General features: G+C 37.9%; 1 protein-coding gene across 5 annotated transcripts in view; it reads right to left on the reverse strand.

Annotated features, from left to right (window-relative positions):
- Positions 1–13,539, reverse strand: part of SEPSECS (Sep (O-phosphoserine) tRNA:Sec (selenocysteine) tRNA synthase) — a 39,505-nt gene that overhangs the window by 16,887 nt on the left and 9,079 nt on the right. For all 5 annotated transcript variants that reach the window (XM_024245563.3, XM_054553235.2, XM_054553236.2 and 2 more), the window contains 2 exon segments: positions 7,052–7,181; positions 6,839–6,930 (listed from right to left, as the gene is read on the reverse strand). In XM_024245563.3, coding sequence (XP_024101331.2) covers positions 6,839–6,930; positions 7,052–7,181 — 222 coding nt within the window.

Consider the following 13,539-nt stretch of genomic DNA (forward strand, 5'->3'; position numbering starts at 1 on the left):
ACACAGGGAGGGGAACACCACACACTGGGGCCCGTCAGAGGGGTGCAGGGGGAGGGAGAGCATCAGAAAAAATAGCAAAGCATGCTGGGCTTAATACTTAGGTGATGGGTTGACAGGTGCAGCAAACCACCATGGCACACATTTACCTATGTAACAAACCTGCACGTCCTGTACATGTACCCCAGAACCTAAAATAATATTTTTTTAGTCTTAAAAGTTACTATCTATATAATAAAGTATACTTTTAAAATGACTTATAACTTTGTATAATGGTCTTATTGTTAGAGTTATAATATATTCCATTTATTTAGTTTAAAAATAAACTTAGGCTCATGCCTGTAATCCCAACACTTTGGGAGGCCAAGGCAGGAGAATGGCTTGAGTCCAGGAGTTCAAGACCAGCCTAGGCAACATAGCAAGACCCTATCTCTATTTAAAAACAAAATTAAATAAATAAATAAAATCAATTTATGATTTTAGCCAAATCTGAGGAGTGCTCAATATAAACAAAAAGCAGCTAAGAAAAAAGAAAAAATAATCTAAGAAAAAAGACTACAAAAGATCAGAAATAAATACAGATAACTAATGTTATATTTCCAAGTTTTGATATTTGGGATATTTATGCATTCCATCTCAAATGCCATAAAATATTATCTACCTATGTATAAGTGTTAAAATGCTATGACATCGTATGTTTCCTCTTCAAGTTTCGGTTATATATACAAGTGACCTATGTGCTCCAAAACAAGGGCTATCAAACATGAATCTGCACCAAAATTCATCAGGAAAATTTTGTTAAAAATGCAGTTGTCTAAGCCCTCCTTCTGACCTAATGAATCTGAATCTACCCTAAAGGAAAGCTAATTTTATAAAGTGACTAAAACATAAACTCTCAAATAACTGCACAGTACTACTTTGCTTTCTAGACTCAGTTTAAAACACCCTTTCATAGTTCCACAGTTGTACTAGCCATCAGTACTACCTTAGGATCACACCACGAATGTCAATGAACAAACGCACTGTCTTTTCTCCAGGGAGATTTTACCTGACCCTTCCAGATCTGGGGTAGGTGTCCCAGCTGGGTTTGGTAATAGATGCTCTCACACACTCTGCTTTCCTTTCATAATTCTCATCAGATTTGTAACTACTTAATATCTAGATTTCCTCCCAAAACTGTAATTTCCATGGAGGTAAAGACTAAGTCAGTCTTGTTTGTGGATTTAGCTTTAGGGCCTACACATAAATATTTGATTGAATGAATAAATGAATGAGCAGAGGCCAATACTATTTTTAAAGGAGTTTGAACTTTGTCTTGTAGGCAACCAGAACCCAAAGCAAAACAACTTGAAGAAAGTTGTGTCTTTTTTTTTTTTTTTTTTTTTTTTTTTGAGATGGAGTCTCGCTCTGTCGCCAGGCTGGAGTGCAGTGGCGCAATCTCGGCTCACTGCAACCTCCGCCTCCCGGGTTCAAGTGATTCTTCTGCCTCAGCCTCCCAAGTAGCTGGGACTACAGGTGTGTGCCACCACACCCAGCTACTTTTTGTATTTTTAGTAAAGACGGGGTTTCACCATGTTGGCCAGGATGGTCTCGATCTCTTGACCTCGTGATCTGCCCGCCTTGGCCTCTGAAAGTTGTGTCTTCAGAATATTAACCTGGCACTGCTCTACAATGTGACAAATTAGAGTAGACCAAGGTGGGGGAACAGGAGAAGTGTGAGTAAATTAGTGTAACCATCAGGTGTGATGTGGTAAGGACTTAAATTAGGGAGTGATAGCAGTGGAAATGGAAAGAAATGAATGTTGGAAACATTGTGAAGGACTTAATGATATAAGGGCTTAAGGGTATAAAAGGAATCAAAAGTATCAGCATTAGAAAGTTTAAAACAGAGAAGGGAATTTACTGCTTCATCTCACAGCCCAGTCCACAAGCAGGCATGGCTAGATAGAGTCTCAAATGACTTAATTCTGTGTTTCTTCTTATAGTCCCTAGTGTTGAGAAGTCTCTCTTGGCATGGCTAGAAATACGGCAGCTGACAGTTTTAAGATTATATCCTTATAGCTTACTATCTGCAAAGCAAGAGGTCCTGTCTCTAAAGGATCAATCAAATCTACTGGAAGGACGCTATCTCCACATGCCTGTGAACCAGGCTAGCCAGATCATCTGCCCACCATATGAAAGAGGAGGGACACTGTAATTGATAGACTCAGCAGGACCACCTGGAGTCAGGGAGGAGCAGTTCTCCAATGACAGTGATTCTGCACAAGCAAACAACATATATCCTCTCTAAAATATAACTGAGCTTTTTTGGCCAGAGTAGCTAGATTTATTCACTGTTTTTGTCTCCTTTAGTTATCAGTAGACCCATATCTTGAGATTTACAGCTATATAAATCCACCAGGCTAGATTATCATCTATATTTAAAAAGGCAAGTAGAATTTAGAAGTTAAGACAGAGAATAGGAGACCCAATTGCCTAGATTTCAGTCCATATTCCACAATTCACCTCATACATGTTACTTCTCGATTTCCTATGAAAATGATAACAATACCTCATAAGAATATTTTAAGGATTAAATGTATACATAAAAATGTACTTAGAAGAGTGCCTTCCACATAGTAAGTGCTCAGTATTACATGTAATTATTTCATATGTATATAAATGTATAAGGATGTATATGGTATTTGTATAAACACAAACTTTGCATGGGAAGACTATGTTAAGAATGATTTTTACATGAAACCTTTCTAACCAATGGTCAAATCTTAATGCTCACCCTACTCGACCTATCAGTGCCATCAGCTATGCTAATCACTCCCTCCTCCTTAACACACAGTTGGTCTTCCGTATCCATGAGTTCTGCCTCCACAGCTTCAACCAAGTGTGGATTGAAAATATTTGAAAAAAAAAAAATTGCATCTGTGCTGAATATGCACAAAGTTCTTCTCTTGACATTACTTCCTAAACAATACAGTATAACAACTACTTATGTAACATTTACATTGTATTCAGTATTATAAGTAATCTAGAGTTGATTTAAGGAATACAGGAGGATGTGCATAATTTATATGAAAATACTATGTCAGTTAATATATGGGACTTGAGCATCTAAAGATTTTGGTATCTGAGTGATACCAAGGGATGACTTAGGACACCATTCTTGGTCTTCCTCCTCACTGAATGTTCCTTCTAAGTCTCCTTTGCTGGTTGCTTTTCTCAGACCTCTTAATGTTGTAGTGCCCAGAGCTCAGTCCTTATACCTCTTTTCTGTTTAGACTTGCTCTCTTGCAATCTCATCTAGCCTCTTGGCCAATTAACTCCCAGATTTTTATTTCCAGTCCAGTTCTCTCTTAATCCTAAACTTGTATATCCTACTCTCTACTTTGCAACTCTATCTTAAGGTCAATTCAAATTCAATTTTGTCCAAAACTGAACTCCTAGTCTTCCCCCAAAACCTACAGCTTCCCCATCATAGCTAATGGCTGTTCCATCCTTCCAATTGCTCAGGTCAAAAATCTCAGAGTTATTATTTACTTTTCTCCACCATCCATCAAGAACTCCTACCCGCTCAATCTTCAACACAAACCTAGACTCTAACCGCTTCTTACTACCTCCACTGCCACCATCTAGCTCCCAGCCAATATCACTTCTTAACCACTATAAAAGGCTCCTAACAGGTATCCATCCAGCTTCTGCCCTTGCCCCCCCAATCTATTATCAAAACAGCAATCAACGTGAGCATTCAAAGCATGTCAGATCATTCTACTCAATTCAAACCTCCAATGGCTCCCTATTTCACTCAGAGTATGAGGCACGGACCTTACTGTGGCCCAGAAGGCCCCACATGATCAGCCCCATCCTCATTACCACCCTGTCCTCAACTCCCACAGTTCTCCTCCTTGCTCTTTTTGCTCCAGCCACACTGGCCTCCTTGCTGCTTTTCAAATACACAAGGTCCACATCTGGCCTAGAGTCCTGATACTGGCTTTCTGCCTGAAACGCACTTCACCATCATATGTGTATATTCCCTCAAACTTCAAGTTCACTCAAATGTCACGGTATTGGGCTGGGCGCGGAGGCTCACGCATGTAATCCCAACACTCTGGGAGGCCAAGGCGGGCGGATCACGTGAGGTCAGGAGTTCAAGACCAGCCTGGCCAACATGGCAAAACCCCGTCTCTACTAAAAATACAAAAATTAGCCAGGCATGGTGACGTGTGCCTGTAATCCCAGCTACTCAGGAGGCTGAGGCAGGAGAATAGCTTGAGCCCGGGAGGCAGAGGTTGCAGTGAGGCAAGATCATGCCACTGCACTCCAGCCTGGGTGACAGAATGAGACTCTGTCTCAAAAAAAAAAAAAAAAAAAAAAAAAGTCACCTTCTCAACGAGGCCTGCCCTAATCACTATATTTAAAAATCAGTTCCCACCACCTCATCATCCCAAATTCTCCTTATTCTTGCTTTTGTCCATAGCACTTTTCACCTTCAAGCAAACTTTGTAATTTCTATATTATGTTGCCTGTTTATTGCTGGTTTCCCCCATAGGCAATGTGTGCTCCCCAAGAGCAAGTATCTTTATCTACTGCATTGACTGCTATATCTATATATATCTACATGCCTGACACATGACATGTGGTCAATAAATACACAGTAAGTTAAATATTTACTCAATGAATCTTATCCCACATTCAACTTTACCTTTGCATTTCCATACTTTAGACTACGCTATTTTAAGTGGGCTTATTCAGATGCAGGGAGGGAAGCCCGGACAGCTTGATAAGGGTAAAAATGGGTATGAGGTAACATGAAACTGAAGAGACCATTGTGTTAAAAAGAAAAATTCAAATTTACAAAATGTCTAATTTATATTGCCAGTATGCCTTACACTGGATTACTAAATTACAGGCCAGTTCCCATGATTATTATGTCCAAAGTCCAGGAAGTAACTCTTTTAAGAAATACTCTAGAGTCTTTTAAAACTAAAAGTGGCCTGAGATATCAATTGTGTCTTTCACAAATGGGGAAATAAAATCTTTAAAACTTTTCCAGGACAAAACGACTAGTTATAGGAGAGCTAGGAACCACTGGCATCTGAAACAACTAAACTCTCATATAAGCAGATGACAAGTTTTCCTCATCTATAGAGAGTTGTTATCTGACATATGAATCTGTTTCCTTGAAAGATTTGCCACGGTCTTCTCCTGGCTACAACGATCTACGACCATGAATGATTACAATTTGGAGTTTATAAAACCAGAGTTTTATTCTTATTGTATAAAAATTCATTGTCAGACTTACTGAGGTATAATTCACTCACATATAGGAAAATTTGGGATGTCTGTTTTTTAGGTGCCCACTTCTATGAATTTTGACAAATATATACAGTCATGAAACCACTACCACTATCAAGACCCTAAAAAGTTCCCTCCCCAATCCCTACCCTTTAGCAACCATTAATCTTTCTTCTTTCTTTATATTCTTTACCTTTTCCAGGATGGCATATAAATGAAACTGTACAATATGTAGCCTTTTGAGTCTGGCTTCTGTCATTTAGCATAATGCATTTGAAAGTCATTATCTTGTTGCATATTTCGGTACATTAGCCATTCTAAAAGGTGTGTAGTGGTATTTCATTGTGGTTTCAAATTAGCATTTCCCTAATTACTAATGACATTGAGCATCTTTTCCTATATCACATAAATCTTAAGAAATGTCCTCACAATTAAACAATTACTTTCCCATGGAATGAATTAGTAGGGGAAGGAGGACTGGGGTAAAATAGAGCACAAGATTTTTAAACTTGTTATGTATTCATCCTAAGGCTATGAGAAGATCTATGAGACAATACCTATGAAAATGCTTTAGAATATATAAAGTACTATTATAAATATAAGGTACTACAATTGTTATTAAGTGCTAGAAAGTTATCAGATTTAAAAACTGCACCAGAGGACTCACTCTCTCCCAGACAGAAGATGAATAAAACACTGCCTGCCCTAGCTATACAAGCTCTGTCTTTTGGAGGTGTCCTGAATTAAGCTAGTTGTGTTGGAGATAAAGTCACGTTTTCAAATATAAATGTAACTTCTTTTCATAACCAATATAACCAATGAGTTCAGCATTCAACAATGACAAGAAATAGGCTGGGTGTGGTGGCTAACGTCTGTAATCCCAGCACTTTGGGAGGCTGAAGCGGGTGGATCACGAGGTCAGGAGTTGGAGACCAGCCTAGCCAACATAGTGAAACCCCGTCTCTACTAAAAATACAAAAAATTAGCTGGGCGTGGTGGCGGGCGCTTGTAATCCCAGCTACTCGGGAGGCTGAGGCAGGAGAATCGTTTGAACCTGGGAGGCGGAGGTTGCAGTGAGCCAAGATCATGCCATTGCACTCCAGCCCAAGACTCCTCTCAAAAAAAAAAAGATAGAGCTAACTTCTGACCTGGTTCTTCCTCTTGTGACTGACATCTCACTCCTAAACAATTTTCAAGTTTCCAAAAACTAAAAAGATGACTTGTCCATTTGTCTTTTAAGAGCTTCTACCTTCAAGTACCTTTAAGTGATAAATGAATTGAATTTTATTGAATAAGAGTCCCTAATGCGGGAGTTTCTAAAAAGTAAATAAAAGCAAAATCACCTAACCAAGATTCCTCGTAATATCTGGATAGACAGGCTGACAAACACTAATAGGAAACCACCTATGGTGGTTCCAGATCTGAATAAATACTGTCGGACCATACTAGATGTCTCCCTCCCAATGCAAGAAACCAATAGGCAGAAAACACCAATGATTTAGAGCACGGTTCTAGTCGAGAATGTTATTCGACACCTAAAGGGAAAGCTTACCTTTCTTTCTTTTAGTAGCTTCTTATAGCCATTTGATCCAAGTGACAATAAAGTAATAAGGACATCTAAAGAAGGTGAAGCTGAAGCTCTTCCTGAAATAAGAAGGATAAGATTGTGAGTAGCTTTGAAAATTAAGATTTATTACAATAGCCTATGTACAAATGGATTTTTGTTTGTTAGCTACTTTTTCTGAAAAGCAACTTATTTATTTACCTGGATACATCTTGCTGATTTCCTGAATGAAGGAATCATTAAAGCCAGCAATTATAGCGCCACCTACTGGAACCATAAAATTTTTGTCCAAGCTCTGAACAAAAGCATCTATTCTACCAACTCGAGCCCCCTAGAATCAATATGACATTACATATTAGTTGCTAGGAAAACAGACAACTGCTATTAACAAACAAATACCACAACAAAAAATTATAACTATTTGAGTTAATTAATATATTAGCCTGATTTAACCATTTTACAATATATACATGCATCAAAACATCAAATTGTACACTGTAAATATATACAATTTTTGTCAACTCTACCTTAGAATAAAAATAAACACCATTAAAACAATGCACAGAAAAAACAATTGAAAAATGTTATTTTTATTTTCTTTGTAATAGTGCCAAGAAAATGTTTTTAAGTATTAAACCAAAATTTTTAATGGCGCTCCTTGTATGTGCAACTTTTAAGTTTACAACCTGCTTTCACACATAAATCATTTAATCTTCGTAACAACTCTGTGCAAGCATGGTTTCAGTATCAGCTCAGGTGGGAACTTTAATGAAACAAAGCTTTACACCTTAAAATTTGATAAGAAAGAATGGATTCATCCCATGCCTCCCATCTGTGCTCCCTTTTTTGACAACAAATGTCTACAATGGGTCCTATAACTATTAAGTGGTTTTAAACACTCTCTGTGAGTTCGAGGGTGGCCACCATAACCTAATGGACTATAGCCATCTGAGTTGCCAAACAGTTAATTATACATGTGCCTCTCTTTAATGCTTGGACAATCTACTACCTGTATGACCATTTTAAGCACTCAGATAACAAAAAAGAAATGCAAAGTTTTACTTTTAACATCACTTAATGGAAGTTTTATTTGTTTACTCTTGGCAATTCTAGAAGCAACATTTGTACATAACTCATGCTCCCTAATATTATAAACTTAGATTATTTCATTCCACTGCAAATGAACTTCCAGTGAAAATCTAATATTCTGGTGAAAAACTGAATACTTACCTACTAGAAATGTAAAACTAAGTTCGGTCCTCATCCAACACAGTCTATGACCTTCTGTCTAATGTGCTTCAATTTTCTCCTCTTAAAAATAGAGATACTATCTAAATTACAACTAAGATAGTCTTTTTCTTTATCTGTAGCCACAGATTTTCAATCTGTATTCACAATCTGTATTCCTATTAATATTATAACCATATTTGACCTTCATTTTCACACCTCGCTATCTGAGGGAGAATAGAATGAGTAGATAGCTGGCCTAATCTAAGAGTCCAGATCCAGGCAACACGTGGAAGCAGCCAAAGCAGGGAAGAGGAGCAGCTGCTCTGGAGGCCATTATACAACTGTTCAAATCTTAACCTTCCTCTTCCTCTTTTTTCTAATATCCTAATAAACCATGATCAGAGAAAATCTCACCATATCACAGGAAAATAGAGAGATGCATATAAGACTAACAGAATAAAAAAAACCCAGAAAACATGCGAAGTAGCAGCATATAAAGATAAGTGGAACAGTCAGAGTTGCCTTTGTATTAACATTTTAGTACTGTCCAAGGCCTCCTGAGAAACAGGAACCTAAATTGGAAGCAGAAGTACTAGAGGAATCAGTTCACCAGACTTTGCTAGAACCCTTCCATCACTAAAACACAGAAAGCATTTAAAAGGCAGCACATTCTGTGGCAAGAAAACAAACAGGCCAGACCCAATCTCAGAAATGGTACAAGACCCCCTTTTTTGAGCTACATCTAACTCACCAGTAAATGCTCTAACATCCACTCTCAAAATACATCTGAATAAAAGCATTTATTACCACCTTCACAACTACCACCCTGGCCGAAGCCACCAACAAATCTCATATGGGTTGCTGCAACAGCCTTCCACTCTCGCCTCCCTACCGTCTATTTCCCACATAGCATGTCACTCTTTCCTGCTTGAAATCCTTCCACGGCCAATGATCACACCAAAAATAAAATCCCAAACCCTTAACACACCTCAAAGCTCTACAACCACTGTTCATCTTGTTCATTATGGTTCAGCCATACTAGCCTCCTTGGTATTTCTCACATATTCCAAGCACACTCCTGCCTCAGAGTCTTGGCTGTTAGCTTCTATCTGGAATCTCTCTCTCCAGAGAGCTGCAAAGCTTCCTCCTACGTCATTCAGAGCTCCACTCACATGTATTTCTTGAAGAGTGCTTCCTAGATCACTCCATCTAATGATATCCATCCTCCCCAAAGACAAGAGCTTTTATCCAAGACTTGTCATACTCAAGGTTTACTCTCTGCTTTCCCACAAAAAATAGAATGCTCTATGAGGGTTAAAGATTTTGTCAGATTCACTATTTCATCTCCAGCTCCTACCCAGGTGCCTGGTACACAAGCAGGAACCCAGAAAGTATTTGTTGAATGAAGTGACAATTGGGTTTGTGAATAAACAGTAGTAATACCTACTTCTCTCAAATTCTTAATAGGCAAAGTAGCTGCTTCCCACACTTTTGGAGCTTTACAATCCATTCTGATGCAAAATAGTCTTACACGCATATTTTTGTGACTCTACTATATCCCTCTCCATTAATCTATCCTAACATCCATAATTCATTAATCTCTTAAATTCGTCATTTTAGTAAATATAAACAGAAATATAGGTTACTCAAAACTAACTTCCCCTGGGGGTGGGGTTATGTGCATACAGAATATATGCTCAGCATTAAGTCATTCTGGGGTCTCATCTTAAAAATAAAAAAGTTAAAAACATAATGTTAAAACAATAAAAATAAAAAAATTTATGTATAGTTCTTTCTTCATTGATTATTGCAATATTATTTTCTCAAGAAAAGACTTACAGTATTAGTACTTTAGTACTTTGTATTTTAACAGAAAAATGGGACTTTGGAGTCGCACTGAACTAGATGGGCTATTTTGTAGCTATAGGACCTTAGGCAAGTTACTTAATCCCACTTATTTCTCCATGTGCAGAATGGGAATAAGAAGTACACCTTAAATTGTCAGGATTCAGCTGATAACTTTAAAAGCCTAGTAGGGGGCAGGGCGCGGTGGCTCACACCTGTAATCCCGGCACTTTTAGAGGCCGAGGCGGGCGGATCACGAGGTCAGGAGATCGAAACCATCCTGGCTAACACGGTGAAACCCTGTCTCTACTAAAAAATACAAAAAATTAGCCAGGCGTGGTGGTGGGCACCTGTAGTCCCAGCTACTCAGGAGGCTGAGGCAGGAGAATGGTGTGAACCTGGGAGGCGGAGCTTGCAGTGAGCCAAGATCACGCCACTGTACTCCAGCCTGGGCGACAGAGCGAGACTCCGTCTCAAAAAAAAAAAAAAAAAAAAAAAAAGCCTAGTAGGATGCCTGACACATGGAGAGTGTGTAGTAAATGGTATATATTAACCATAAGGACTATTGAGATGAATTAAAGCTAACTTTAATTTTTTAGAATGTCATGAAACAGCAACCCGCACTCAGCAAGACTCAAGCATTCATTTGATTTAAATCAATAGTGCCACAATCTCTTGTGGTGAAGGCCAATTTGGGAAAAATAGAATGTTTATATCTTTGCTTTTTTAGTTTTAAAGAAATGTCCATTTTAATAAGTTCTAACGTTCAATAGCACAGTACAATGACTATAGTTAACAACAATGCATTGTATATTTCAAAATACCTAGAAGAGAGGATGTGAAATGTTCCCAACACAAAAAGATATAATAAATGCCACGTAATGGATAGCCTAAATACTCTGACTTAATCATCCCACCATCTGTACATGTATCAAAATATCATATGCACCCCATAAATATATCCAGATATTAGGTATCAAAGAAATTTTTAAAGAAATGTCAACTTTAGAAGGTAATACATTATCTGCAAAAATATCTGCATTTAAAAGTTTACTCATCCATCTTATAGTTTTATTTTTTGGTTAAAATTTTAGTAAAACCACCTCCCAAATGCAGAGAGGTAATGACAAAGCAGAGCATTAGGGATGTGCAACTCCAACGGCACCTTTCTAACTGTATTCTGGAGCTTTTTTTTTTTTTTTTGGCGGAGTCTCGCTCTGTTGCCTAGGCTGAGTGCAGTGGGGCTATCTCGGCTCACTGCAAGCTCCGCCTCCTGGGTTCATGCCATTCTCCTGCCTCAGCCTCCTGAGTAGCTGGGACTACAAGTACACACCACCACACCCAGATAATTTTTTTTTTAATTTTAGTTTTGTAGAGATGGGGTCTCACTTTGTTGCCCAGGGAGGTCTCAAACTCCTGGCTTCAAGTGATCCACAAGCTTCAGCCTTCCAAAGTGCTGGAATTACAGAGGTGAGCCACCACACCCAGCCTCTCTTAGTTTTAACCTCTTCAAGTGCATCACCAAATTTTCTAGTATTTAAAAATATGTTGTATCATTAAAATGATCATTATGAAAACTTTATAGGCATCTGAAGGGTACAGAAATATAACACTAAAATAATTAAATGTACACAATGAATATAACTATGTAAAAACAATATGCATATAAAAAGAGAAAAAGTAAATACATAAATTGTTAAGGGTATTTGTTAGGGTAAGAGCATTATGAGTGATCTTCTACTCCTTCCTCATTTTCCTAAACTTTTAGTAATGCTGATGGTATTTGACTTTTAAAAGAAGAGAAGCTGCTAAAAATTACACAGAAGAAAAGCAAGAGAGAAAGGGAAAGGAGGAATAAAAATCAATCACTGAAATAAAATGTTTTTCAAGATTTCCAGTGTAGAAAATTATACACCCTTCCTCTATGACCATACAAATTAGATATAACCTAGTCTACAATAAGTGAAGAAGCCTTAAAAAGTTAAGGAATAACAAAAAGAAATACCAAGGAAATGGTAAACAGTCTTTCTCTAAAGGTTTTAAGAAATCCGAACACACCATGCCTACAACCCACTCCACCTCTGGACTTGCTACATAAATTAATCCATTTCCTTATTGGTTTAAGCCAACTTGAGTTGGGTGTCTGTTACTTGCTGCCAATGATATCCTAACTGATACAAAGTTGAGTAAAGAAATTAAGCAAATCAGTGATTACTATTTCATATAAACCACATTTATGTAAAAGATGATACTAGTATACTAAAAATAATATAAAAGACAAAAAAATGTACTAGATAGTATCTATTGTGCTTCAGAGCATTTACCATATTGGAGCAAGCCACAGGTAATCTGTGAATAACTTATGCCCACATAACACAAATCACATGTATGTCAAAACTGAATGTGTATATTAACATCATTATGCACACAAACTATGTAGTTCATATCATACATGCATAAATACAATACTTAATTTATTCACTGACTGTTCAGTAACCAGTTATTAATTGTCCATTATGTACCAGATATTGTCTTAAGTATTGAGGGCACAGCAGTGAACAAAACAAAGTTCTACCCCAACAGAACCTTAATTCTAATTACTGTCAATAACAAACATTATATCAAATGGTGATAAGTGTTCTGGAGAAAAATAGCAAGGAGCCATCAATTTTAAGAAACATCATTATTTTATATGTCACTACATAAAAAAAAATTGCCTATTAACATTGTAAGACACCACTGATTATTAGACATCACAATTTCAGATGTCAAAATGTAGAACATTGCATCTTAAAATCAATGAACGTGGTAAAAAAGCAAAAAGAAGGATAGAAAATGCTAGCAAGGGCTGGGTGCAGTGGCTCACACCTGCAATCCCAGCACTTTGTGGGGCCGAGGTGGGAGGCTGGCTTGAGCCTAGGAGTTTGAGACCAGTCTGGGCCACATGACAAAACCCCATTTCTAGAAAAAATACAAAAAGTTGGCTGGGTGTGGTGACACACACCTGTGGTCCCAGCTACCTGGGAGGCTGAGGTAGGAGGATCACTTGAGCGTGGCAGGTTGAGGCTGCAGTGAACTGTGGTTGCACCACCGCACTCCAACCTGGACAACAGAGTGAGACCCTATCTCAAAAAAATAAAAAAGTAGAAAACGCTAGCAAGGAAGGGGGAGGTGTTAGATAGGGTTTGACATGTATGTCAAAACTTTGTATGTATATTAACATCATTATGCACACAAACTATATAGCCTGTATCATACATGTATAAATAAACACAATATTTCATTCATTCATTCACTTTGTTCAGTAACCGGTTATTGATTGTCAATAATAACAATCATTGATAGAGTTTCTGAGGAAGTCTCACTGACCTAAAGAAAGCTACGCAACTCTCTAGAAGAGCAATCCAGTGAGTGGGATGAGCAAGAGCAAAGGCCTGGAAGTGCAGGCACGTGACAAAATGGAAAAAAGCTAAGGCAGCAAGGGTGGTTGGAGCACAGCAGGCAAAAGGAAAGCTGTAGAAAATGAAATCAGCAAATCAGCAAAGGCCTGAATACACAAAGCCTTGTAAGGCCATAGTTCTTATTACAAGTGACATGGGAAACAAAGACATATT

Source organism: Pongo abelii, chromosome 3, assembly GCF_028885655.2.
Source record: "Pongo abelii isolate AG06213 chromosome 3, NHGRI_mPonAbe1-v2.0_pri, whole genome shotgun sequence".
Taxonomy (NCBI): Eukaryota; Metazoa; Chordata; class Mammalia; order Primates; family Hominidae; genus Pongo; species Pongo abelii.